The sequence below is a fragment of the Vipera ursinii genome (assembly GCF_947247035.1).
Source record: "Vipera ursinii genome assembly, chromosome: 2".
Classification (NCBI taxonomy): Eukaryota; Metazoa; Chordata; class Lepidosauria; order Squamata; family Viperidae; genus Vipera; species Vipera ursinii.
The window spans coordinates 271190969-271203383 of record NC_139513.1 but is presented as its reverse complement, the minus strand read 5'-3'; the positions used below and the strand labels follow the sequence as shown (position 1 = coordinate 271203383).

The following is a 12415-nucleotide window of genomic DNA, read 5'->3' as shown; positions in this document are numbered from 1 at the left end:
AATTCAAACCAAAGGCCTATAGAATCATCCACCATGCCATTTTTTAAAATTTTTCCTGCTGATTTTGGTATTTATGTTTTGTCCTTGTCTACAGTCTGCAGATTTACAGGTTTTCACTCTCATTTTAGGAATGAAGCATTTACAGAAGCTCATGGGGCCCGCCCAGGGGTACAAAAAGTCATGGTAGTTGTGACTGATGGAGAATCTCATGACAATTACCGATTACAAAAAGTGATTGATGATTGTGAAAAAGACAATATAAAGAGATTTTCTATTGCTGTAAGTGATGTTTAGTATAAAAACTGTACTGTATATCTAGAAATGGTTCTTTCCCTTTCTTTCATTTGCCTTGAGGAAAGAATCCTTTTTTGATGAGTTAGTATTCTTCCAATATTAGCAACATGCTATTTTTTTATTCATTACTCATTGGATTCATGTTTTTGTTTAAAGTGCATGTTGACTCTACTAGTAATGACATGTTCTTCTATTTCTCTTTGCTGAAAATAAACTGCTTCAGGAAAACTGTTGCAGCAAGATCACGAAGGTCAATACTCATTGTTTCACACAAATGTTTTTTATTTAGATGTATATCCCACTTTTTCTATAGTCTATCTATCTATCTATCTATCTATCTATCTATCTATCTATCTATCTATCATCTATCTATCTATCTATCTATCATCTATCTATCTATCTGTATCTCTCTCTCATTATGTATCTTGAATATATAATGGACATCCTCCTATTTACTTCCATAACAACAATGCTGTGAGATAGGTTGGGCTAAAAGAAAGCAACTAGCCCAAAATCATCATACATGTTTCCATGCTTCAGGGTAGCTTAGAATCTGAGCATCCCCAATCCCAATCCAAAATCTTAATACTTGCTGTTAAAAATAATACTTTTAGGTTACTATGCTATAGCTACATACAATGGAATCAATGTGTTCGAAGAATGAATTTTTCAAATATGGTGATATTCGACCAGGAAATAATAATTCTGTGTTTTAACTATATACTGTAGAGCTGGTCATGGTTAGCCTATGTAATTTTCATAACACACATAACATCTGACCTCCAGAATCCACAATACATTGTTTGGGAATTTTCAGTCTTTTAATCCTTAAATAAAGGCAACAGGTTAGGGAAGGTCATCCTAGATTGTTCTTCTGGTGGGAAATTTCTGATGAGCACACACTTGGTTCAGATCTGAATGCTGTTAGTCTGGGCCAACCACTTCCACTACATTTATTCTAGAGGTTGAAGTCTATGACAGAGTTGCTGACTGTGCCATGTTATGTTTCTTACATGTTACCAATTGTGAGCTACTAGTAACATGTAGACCATTACTTTTTAAAATTGCTTCTTCCTTTTTTTTCTGCATACCACAGATTCTTGGCTCCTATAACAGAGGAAATCGAAACCCTGAGAAATTAGTGGAGGAAATCAAGTCCATCGCAAGCAGGCCAACTGAAAAGCATTTCTTTAACGTCTCAAATGAAGTAGCTCTCCTTACAATTGTTGAAGCTCTTGGAGAAAGAATATTTGCCTTGGAAGGTATGGGGGCTTTTTCCCCCTCTGCTTCTGTTGTTTTGTTTGTTTTATTAATCTACTTTGATTTTCTGTTTGTTGTAAGCAAATAATAATTGCCGTATTAGGCCTGATACCTAGTCCTAGTCTAACTCAAAATCCATTGGCTAGAGGAGTTAAGATTGGACTGGAGAAGTACTTTATTACTGGAAGTTCTGGGAAGTAAAACTTTCTAGTATTTTTGTGATGGTAATTTTTATTTTTAGCGGCCATGTACTCTGCAGATTAGTGGGATGGCCAAAAAAAAAAATGCTTCTCCTTTTCTCCCAAAATTATGACATGAAGGTAGGTTCTGGTAGTGAGTTCTGATGCTAGTCTTCTGGAACTCAAATGGATACTTAACTGGGATGATCTGTGACAACAGAAATTGTGATGTTATGTGAGAGAAGAGTTGAAGGGATGCTGCCTAGGGAACAGATAGATAAGAGAAGCAGCACTTCATTACAGAAATTGTGATGGGATTGCATAGCCAGGGGTTCTATTAATGGGAGGCTTGTTTAATCTGTTGTGTAGATTTATCTGCATATTAATGTCTTGAAATAGTTACTTGTTATTGGGTTTAAATCTTCTTCAGCTATAAAACCATTCTTGTCCTCTGTATATAGTACACTGTATGGCTGAATTAAGGGATGCAGTGGCTCAGTGGGTTAGGACGCTGAGCCTGTCGATCAGAAGGTCAGCAGTTTGGCGGGTCAAATCCCGAGTGCCACATAACAGAGTGAGCGCCTGTTACTCGTCCCAGCTTCTGCCAACCTAGCAGTTCGAAAGCACGTAAAAATGCAAGTAGAAAAATAGGGACCACTACGGTGGGAAGGTAACAGTGTTCCGTGTGCCTTTGGTTTCTAGTCATGCCGGCCACATGACCACGGAGATGTCCTCGGACAAGCGCTGGCTCTTCGGCTTTGAAACAGAGATGAGCACCAGCCCCTAGAGTCAGAAATGACTAGCACACATGTGCGGGGGAACCGTTACCTTTAACCTTTTTATGGTTGAATTACACATATTAAATCCTCTAAGGTTCATGCAGATTTGGAAATTCTGGGAGTTGCAATCCTGATTAGGAAAGGTGCTGTGCTGGGAAAGAATGAGGCCTTTATCTTAAGCTCTGTTCTCATACCTTCTTATTGAGAATCACCTGCCTTTATAACCTCTAGATGGTGGCCTATCTGAACCTGGATAATGTATTTCCATGCACTTAGTCTATTTTCCTTCCATGCTGCTCTGTGTCACAATTAGGACCAAACTGTATAATTGATATCTCAGATTCAGGTAAAAAACATGTAACATAAATGCCCTAATCATACCAATTCATACATGAGAATTGATGGACTGTACCTTCCTCCCTCCATCTCTCCGCCCCTCCCTTTTTCTGGAATCATAACTTTACAAAACTGAACTGATATCTTTTCATCTGAGATTCTGAGTTTGCTGTCACTTAAACTGTGACATGTTCCATATTAGTCAATTTCCTCCATTCGGTTGTTCTTAATCCTTTACAATCCCTATCCATATCCTGTTCTTCATTTATAAACTATCTTGGCAGCAAGAAGATTGCTTCCGTTCTTCTCTGCAGTGCTTAATGCACTACTAATGCTTTAAAATGTTAGGCAGAAATCCAAATAATGTGTAAGTGATTATATTCCCCAGCAAGGAAAACATCTGTGTATACTTTACATTTATACTTTATGTCGATCTTTTTTTTGAGTAATTAAACTAAGCTTCTTTATGGAAAACACAACCATAAGACCAGAAAGACAATAAATATAAAAATGCACTCATCAAAATATACGAATTGCCATTTCATTACTAATATTGGGTTATGAACCTTATTCAAATGGTAAAGTTTTTTTTATGAAAACCATGTTTGTATCTAAAGGCTTCCAGTGTTTTAGTTTATCTCAATTAAGATATATATTGCTCCTGTTTTCTGCAAAAGTAGCCACTGTCTTGCTTATAAACATGGGTCGCGTTCCAAGGAAGTTATATATGTGCAAAAGAGAAAGTAACACATGTAGCCCCAGTTTTCCTTGCAATTTTCATACTGTGTGAAGAGAAAAAAGCGTATATTTAAATAATGGCACAATTTTTTAAAGCAGTATGAAATAATGACATGGGACTTTCCATAGGCGTTGGAGGGATTGTATCAGTGTTGCATAGTTATAGATGACCGACTAGAAAAGTTGAAACAGAGTCAGGGAGGGATATATAAACCCAGTTTAAATCGAGTTTCATGAGACCCTCTTCCCACATTACTGCTTTTCCAGACTTACGCAGAAGCGATGATGCAGCTAGGGGCAGTCAGGAGAGTAGCTTCGTCCAAGGAGTCACCTGGCAGGGATAATTCCTCAGACATGGAGGATGGCAGCATATCTGTAGGAGATCAGATGACCAAACCTGTGGGTCAAGTGAAAAGAGGGATCAGCCTAGAATCCCTATGTAGCAGTCCAACCCTTATCTAATTCTAAGCAGATGCTGAAGTTGAAAAGATTCTTCTACGCAGACTTTTATCAATAAATCAGTTTAATTGAACCTTTACATGTGACCCTAGTCTTTTGTGCCTGACAGTGCTGCACCCACTGGTTGTAGAGCACTCTGTCCCACCTGTTGCAAAATTTGCACAATGGTTGGTTGGTTGTAAATAATTTGGGATCTGTGTGTCAACTTTTTAATGATGTCCTAGCAATGTGTCTGCTAGCTGCTGCAAAGAAACTGGTGCTTCCTGCAGGTCTGTCACCATTCTCAAGATTTCCCTTCTTCTTAGGAGTACAGAAAATGGCAAGATTAACGTTAGGCTTAAGAAATCAAGAACGACACCTAGAGTTACTTCTGACTAGTTTATTTATTACATTCACCTATTGATAGAAATCTTGCCATGCTAAAGCAACTATCTGCATAACTATTAAATATACTCTGTGAATTTCTGGGGAAGTTCTGTCTTTGCCTTTTTCCTGCATACCAATGATTCCAAGTGTTGCTTTCTTTTTGGTCTCTTGAGAAAGGGCCATCCCTCTTGGGACTCTGGAGAGATAGTTGTATGATTTTTATAAACATAGCTTTTTTCACATTTCAGTCATTAGAATTCCATAGGAATTCTTTGAAAAAAATGTTGAACCAAAGCATGAATCTACTTCTTGAGAGTCCTAATTTCCAAAAGGCTGAGGCTGAAGCTGCCATAGGTTAAAACTATAACGAACTTCATCTAAAACAAATCTTTCAAAGTTAATGCAGAAAAATTTCAAGGATGATAAGACTTATTACATACTGTATTGTAACAAGTGAAAAGTTGGGCATAAATTTGTGCTTTTCTGGTGAATTAAATGTTTTATCTACTGTTTTATCTACTGTGTGCATGTGATAAATTGTGGCCTCAAAGCTAAATGTCACCGTATCAGTCTCTATGGTAAATATGGATTCAGGATACCACACTCACTTCTTCAGATACATGTCTAAATATTTAATGTGTTGGTCAGTCTGGACATTCCTAACCCCTAATCTAGTCTTTTCCTGTTTCCAATTCCTTACAGTCATACTAGCATTTTCAACCAACTATGCTAAAACACTAAATATTTCCTGTTTTACAGCTACCAATGATCAACAGGCAGCCTCTTTTGAAATGGAAATGTCTCAAATTGGCTTCAGTGCCCATTATTCTCAGGTAAAGTAACTAAATTCAATTAGAAAGAAAAAAACTGGGTATGTTATAAAAAATAATCTTTATGAACTGCAATAACTTTTGACTTATTTATTGAAAGTACCTTACTCCTTTTGATACTATCCATAGGTTATTTTGGCAAGGATACTGGGTTGCCATTTGGTCCATAGGGTTACAAAGAGTCAGAGATGCCTTAGCTACTGAACAACAACAACAAAACATGTTCCTATGGCATTTTATTGGATATCACAGCTATTCAAAATATTCAGTAGGAATATGCAGGCATCAGAAACTAGGGCTATTCAGGATGACTTGCTGATTTGAAATTGCAAAAAAATATTGATTCCATATATTAGGATTAATTTGAACAGGATGTATGAAACAGGATGATATCTGAGATGCTAACTTAATCTAGCATAGATAAAATACAAGAGAAATTTCCTAATGGAGATAATTAATCAGTGGAACAGCTTACCTTCAGAATTGTAGATGCTCCATCACTGGAGATTTTCAAGGATAACTGTTCATTCAGAATGGTATAGTGTCTCTTGCATGAGCAAGGAGCTGAATTATAAGATTTTATTCTATGTTCTATATTCACTTATCAGATTAAATTAAAACAGGAAAACTGTTTAGTAATGTCTCATATTTACCAAAAATATTGATGGATTTCCATTTAAAGATGCTGATTATGAACCTACTAAACATCTGAAACAAATACATGCTGGCATACCAATTCTGAATTCATATTTTCTTTTGTTTTGTTTTGTTATATATCAAATACTGATGTATGACTGAATTGCTCTACTTTGTCCGCCCATAAGCTGGCTGCCCAACATAGTCCACTTTTTTGGTTTATTCCCCAGTATAAATCTCCCCGAGAATATAGTAATGCAATGATTTCTCTGCTATTTTTGTAAAGGACTGGATCATGCTTGGAGCAGTTGGGGCATATGACTGGAATGGGACTGTTGTCATGTTAAAGGACAGCAATTTTCTAACACCAACAAGTAATGCATTTGATGGCAACTTTTCAGAAAGAAATGAAAGTCTTGCAGCTTACTTAGGTGAGTAAAATTGACTGCTGATTGTCCTACTCTTATAATAATTTATACCAAAGTGTTTTAATCAAGAGTGGCTTTCCCAATATCAATGGCTGTATTGTACATTAGATCCAGAAAGTAGATCTACTACTAGAAGATACTTTCTTCTTTTTATTTTTATGAATCAAATTAAATTTAGAAAATCATATTTAAAAATTAAATCCTAAAATTCTGGCCATTTCACTCCAACAGTCATATTGTACTCTGGATATATTATAGGAAATCTATGCCACTAGATGGACTTTCTAAAACAAGGCACCCTAATGTATTGGCTTTGGAGACTCTCTCTCTCTCTCTCTCTCTCTCTCTCTCTCTCTCTCTCTCTCTCTCTCTCTCTCTCTCTCTCTCTCTCTCTCTCTCTCTCTCTCTCTCTCCCCCCCCTCTCTCTCTCTCTCTCTCTCTGTGTGTGTGTGTGTGTGTGTGTGTGTTGCAAAGAAGCTGAATGAATTATTTGTGGCTTTATTCTCTGTAGAAGCAGCCATGCAGATACCATAGTTAATTTGGAGGAAGAAAATCAGAGTTAATGTCTGCCCTTTGGAATAAACAAGATCAGAATATAAATACCACTGGTACACTGCTATATTGAGATAGGATATAATAACAACAAGCCCCATTGTGCTTTAACTCTCCTCCCTGAACCATGGAGAAGTCTGTCTGGGGCTCTTCAAACACAATCTTTTTTCCCAGAATTTAAGGAATGCTTCAGCCCTCTTTGTTTATATGACAGTTCTTGCCTATTTCCTCAAGGTCACCCCTCAGATTCTCTGTCCTAAATAATAAGAGGTTATGAAGTCTTCAAGACTTCAATTTATGAAGTCCACAAATTGGAAGCAAACAAATAACTGAGTTTACATATTCTTCAGCTAGGAGTTCTTAACTAACTTAAATATAAAATTACTGATGTGTTCAGTTAATTGGCTTATGGAACACCAAAAGTATACATGATAAACTGATTCCAGGGGATGTTATTTCAGAGAACAGAGACAATTCAAACTTTCTTTTAGTGGATAGGCACAAGCTATTGGGAGAAGGTAAATGTTTCTTCTGAGTCAGATAATTAAAATGCGGATAATGCATCTTTTTGCAATCTGAATTTCAACTCTCAGATACTACCAGCTAGCTTGGAATGAAATCTGGTAGCTGATATTCATATATTTGAAGGGCACTCATATTGGGGAAGGCTGGCATAACAGGGATTCTTAAATAGATATCCTTAGGAAACCCAGAAATACTTGTTCTTTATAAGTTGGTGTAAACTATTTCTACAGGTAGGCATAAAAAACAGGAGACATTTTGGTAAAGAAGAATCAATATTGACAAATTCCTTTCAGATTTTGTGGGGTAGAATGGGGACTCAAAAAAGGTTGGGCATGTAGGCAATTTGCTGTAAGACAAATGTATGCATGTAAAGCAAAAGTAGCTATTAAATGATATGACTATAATAAGTGCTTATTCTCTGATTCCTTAGGTTACACAGTCAGTTCAGCTTCAGTACCTGGAGATCTGCTATACATTGCAGGGCAACCTCGTTATAATCACACTGGTCAAGTTATCATATATAGAATGAAGGACACTGAAATAGAAATACTTCAGAAATTAAGTGGTGAACAGGTAAGTATGTATTATGACACTAATCTACTGCTGGAGGTAAAAAAATCAGTAAGCACATCCTCACTATATTTCCATTTTTAATGTTAACTAATGCAAAGGTTAATAGCACTTATAATAATAAAGTTATGTGCACCACATATTCACTCAAGAAAAGAATTACAAGTAATGATTTCATTCAAAACTATTGCATCAATTGTCAATGACTGTATATCTATTTTAACAATTACTAATATACAGTACATGCTTTAAGTTCTTTTATAGGAATATTAGGATTTTTTTAGTTTATCTTCATTCTTAAAGAAACTGAATTTATTTGCACTTTCTAACTACCTCTTTATGATGCAATTCTCAGTTCAAAATGTCCGTATTAAAAATGTCTATACTAAGGAAAGTTTCACATAGGTAAAGGTAAAGGTTCCCCCTCACATGCATGCTAGCCGTTTCCAACTCTAGGGGGCGGTGCTCATCTCTGTTTCAAATCCGAAGAGCCAGTGCTTGTCCAAGGACATCTCCGTGGTCATGTGGCCGTCATGACTAGACACCAAAGGCACACAGAACGCTGTTACCTTCCCACCGTAGTGGTCCCTATTTTTCTACTTGCATTTTTACGTGCTTTCGAACTGCTAGGTTGGCAGAAGCTGGGATGAGTAACAGGCACTCACTCTGTTACGCAGCACTCGGGATTCAACCAGCCAAACTGCTGACTTTCTGATCAACAAGCTCAGCGTCCTAACCCACGTGCATAGCAAAACTTGCATGCACAACTAAATACAATTATCCAGCAGCAACTTGTAACACAACAAATTACAGAATATCATGTTTGAAGGAAGGCATTTTTATGTATGGGCTCCAAGTTCACTGCAGATGGGGATTGTAGCCAAGAAATTAAAAGATGCTTGCTCCTTGGGAGGAAAGCCATGGCAAATCTAGACAGCACACTAAAAAGCAGAGACATCACCCTGTCAACAAAAGTGCGCATAGTCAAGGCTATGGTCTTCCCAGTTGCAATGCATGGCAGTGAAAGTTGGACCATAAAAAAGGCTGAGCGCCAAAGAATTAAAGCCTTTGAACTATGGTGCTGGAGAAGACTCCTGCGAGTCCCTTGGACTCCAAGGCAATCAAACTGGTCAGTCCTAGAGGAGATCAACGCTGACTGCTCTTTAGAAGGCCAGATCCTGAAGCTAAAACTCAAATACTTTGGCCACCTAATGAGAAGGAAGGACTCACTGGAGAAGAGCCTAATGCTGGGAAAGGTTGAGGACAAGAGAAGAAGGGGAGGACAGAGAATGAGGTGGATGGATGGAGTCACTGAAGCAGAAGGTGTGAGCTTAAATGGACTCCAAAAGATGGTAGAGGACAGGAAGGCCTGGAGGAACATTGTCCATAGGGTTGCGGTGGGTCGGACATGACTTCGCAGCTAACAACAACAACAATTTTTATGTAAGAGTAGCAGCACTGAAACAAGAATATGTACTGGCTGAATTTCACTTCTGCACCTATGTGATTTATGGATTATGCTTTTGTATTTCTCTTAATATTCTGATTTTAGTAACAGCCAACCTCTAGTGTTCTAAGTCACATTTTTCAATCTCAAACCAAGGGCCTCAAAATAGTTTATCTAGTCCTCACCCCCACCCCCACTTCATATTGATATATTTTCCAATATTAAAAGTTATACACAACCCATACAAGTTATGAATTATATTACTTAGCAAAGTGGGGAGACAGGGGGATTATGTAATGCATAATTTTCTTTCCTTAGTGGCCACCTGTTAATTTTATTTTCTCAACCTGAAATAAGCTTGATTTCTTTCTTTCTTTTTCTTTGTGCATCTACACACACACACATGCACACACAAAAACTGTGAAAAACTAAGTAATCTCACCCTTGCCATTAAAAAAAGATGGTTTTAATTTGATTGTTTAATTCCTATCCAATCTTAATCCAAATGAAATCATTATTTTATTCACTGGTAGGGGAAATCACACAAAAAAATATCATTTTCAGGCTCATGATACCATGATGTTTGAGGACCTGTGGCTTTTATAATGCCAATGTTGTTATACATTAACATGTATCAATGGGGTGCTATTTTTAAAATCACAGATTGGATCATATTTTGGAAGTGTTATCACAACAATTGATATTGACAAGGATACATATACAGATCTTCTTCTGGTGGGAGCACCTATGTACATGGGGACCGAGAAAGAAGAACAAGGCAAGGTGTACATTTATTCTTTGAACCAGGTAATGATTCTAAAAAAATCATATGGATTGGGAATTCAAGTGAGAGTCTAACATCAATTGATTGCATGTCTAGGCTATCAAAATAACTTGTAATACAAATCAGATGGATCTTTTTGTGCATTATTTCTGCCTTAACAGAAAACCTTTGAATATCAGATGACACTTGAGCCTGTAAAGCAGACTTGCTGTTTGGTACACAAGGAGAAGGATTGCACAAATCACCACAAAAATGAACCATGCGGAGCTCGTTTTGGGACATCAATTGCTCCCATAAAGGATCTCAATCTTGATGGTTTTAATGATATAGTCATAGGTGCTCCTCTTGAAGATGATCATCGAGGGGCTGTGTATGTTTATCATGGAAATGGGAAGAGTATAAAGAAAGAATATGCCCAGGTATGGCTCAGAATCAATTGTCTCATTCCAAAACCAAGAGTAGTTTAATTATGGCATTCTTAGCCTCTGGAAAGTATTCCCTTTTTGCAGAAAGGAAGAAGTAGCGTAAAACACAATATAGTTGCTGTGTGCAAGTGTATATGAATTAATCAATGTTCAAAGTTTATAGCTATCCTCCAGGGTTTTTTAAAAATAATTTTATTGAAGGTTTTAGTAAACATAATAAAAACTAATACAAACTAAACAGGAAAAAACTAAAGAGAAGTTCAGAAAGTGCAAGGAAACATGGAAAAAAGTAGAAAAGAACAGTAAAAGAAAAAAGAAACAAAGACAATAATAAAAAAGTGACTTCCGTCCCTTATCAACCTGAGTCTATGCTAATATATTAATTTTCACCCTCTTTTAAAATTACAAATAAAAAAGCTCTTTTTCCCATAGCTTTTTTATCCATGCACAATCCACAAATTATCACTTTTCAGTGCATTAGGAATTATCACAAATATCAAACAAATACTTTATTCCTGATCAAATAGTCCAAATTTATATTTCTTCTTCTTGCTGTTCAAAATCTTTCATCAATCTTTGGCATTTAAGAAGAATCTAAAGCACTCACCACCTTCCTTTGTAAATCCCATGAAGAAGTATCATACAGGTATCCTTCTGTTATTTAGGCAGGACATCATTCCTACATAAATGTCATTGTTTATTCAACATTACTTATTTTCTGCATTAGTAGGGATTTGGGAGAGTTATAAAGGAGCAAGATCTGGAATCACAAACAATTATCTATTTGTAATTTGCTTAAATATATTTTTCTGGTTGGATATAATAAAACTGTGCTTCTTCAAAGCGTATTGCTTCTGGTGGAGATGGGGAAAAGATGAAATTTTTTGGACAGTCAATACATGGTGAAATGGACTTAAATGGAGATGGACTTACAGATGTCACTATTGGAGGCTTAGGAGGAGCAGCCCTTTTCTGGTAGGTGTATTCAAATTTAAGTTTAAACTTCAACCTTGTTATCAGTAATACATCAGTTGTATTCCCTAACTAAATTCTTTGTCATATGTGAATGTAACTGAGGGAATAATATCCATTCTTAAGGAAGAGCTGGAGGTACTGGCATGGCTGGAGAACTTGGCATGATTTTCAGAAGTTTCTGAGAACCCTAAATCAGCTGATTGTGTTTTGCATAAAATGTTGAGTGATTGAATTAAAACAACTCTTGAAAACTGGAATGCAGAATCTAGGAAAATAGCATAACTGGGTGGCAGGCTGACATCTTGAGCAAAAATATGTCATAGTGTGGACACAAAAATAGACTCTTTTTTAAGAAACATTGGGGAAAAATGTTAAGTAGAGAGAGAGGAAATCAAGTTCATAATAATATTAGGACTGTCTAATATTAATGTTTGGGGCTTTATACAAGCATAGGAAACCCTCTTCTATGCATGAAAGTCTTAGAAAGTTACTGAAGAAATTTCCAGATTAGTTTGCCCTCAGCATACTGTCAGACAGTTCTTATATTCAGCTCAGAGCAAGCAAGCACACATGCCACTAAATATTATAACATGCTGAACATTTTGCAATATTCCTTAATTGTTTTCTTGAATGGTTTTAGGTCTCGAGATGTTGCCCAAGTAAATGGTTCCATGAAATTCATACCAAACAAAATTGATATTCAGAAGTTAAGCAGTGACATACAAAAACAAAAGGTGTATATTAACTCCACAATTTGTTTTGAAGTCAGATTAAAGTCAAAAGACATCACAATTAATGAAACAGGTAGGTGGACATCCAGATTTCTGAACTC

The 12415-nt window shown here is 36.5% G+C and overlaps 1 protein-coding gene across 1 annotated transcript in view; it reads left to right on the top strand.

Moving 5' to 3' along the window:
• Positions 1–12415, top strand: part of ITGA1 (integrin subunit alpha 1) — an 83854-nt gene that overhangs the window by 35545 nt on the left and 35894 nt on the right. The window contains exons 8-16 of the mRNA XM_083353521.1: positions 129–279; positions 1391–1556; positions 5171–5244; positions 6164–6308; positions 7813–7955; positions 10063–10206; positions 10345–10602; positions 11453–11583; positions 12224–12387. Coding sequence (XP_083209647.1) covers positions 129–279; positions 1391–1556; positions 5171–5244; positions 6164–6308; positions 7813–7955; positions 10063–10206; positions 10345–10602; positions 11453–11583; positions 12224–12387 — 1376 coding nt within the window. The remainder of the gene's footprint in view (positions 1–128; positions 280–1390; positions 1557–5170; positions 5245–6163; positions 6309–7812; positions 7956–10062; positions 10207–10344; positions 10603–11452; positions 11584–12223; positions 12388–12415) is intronic.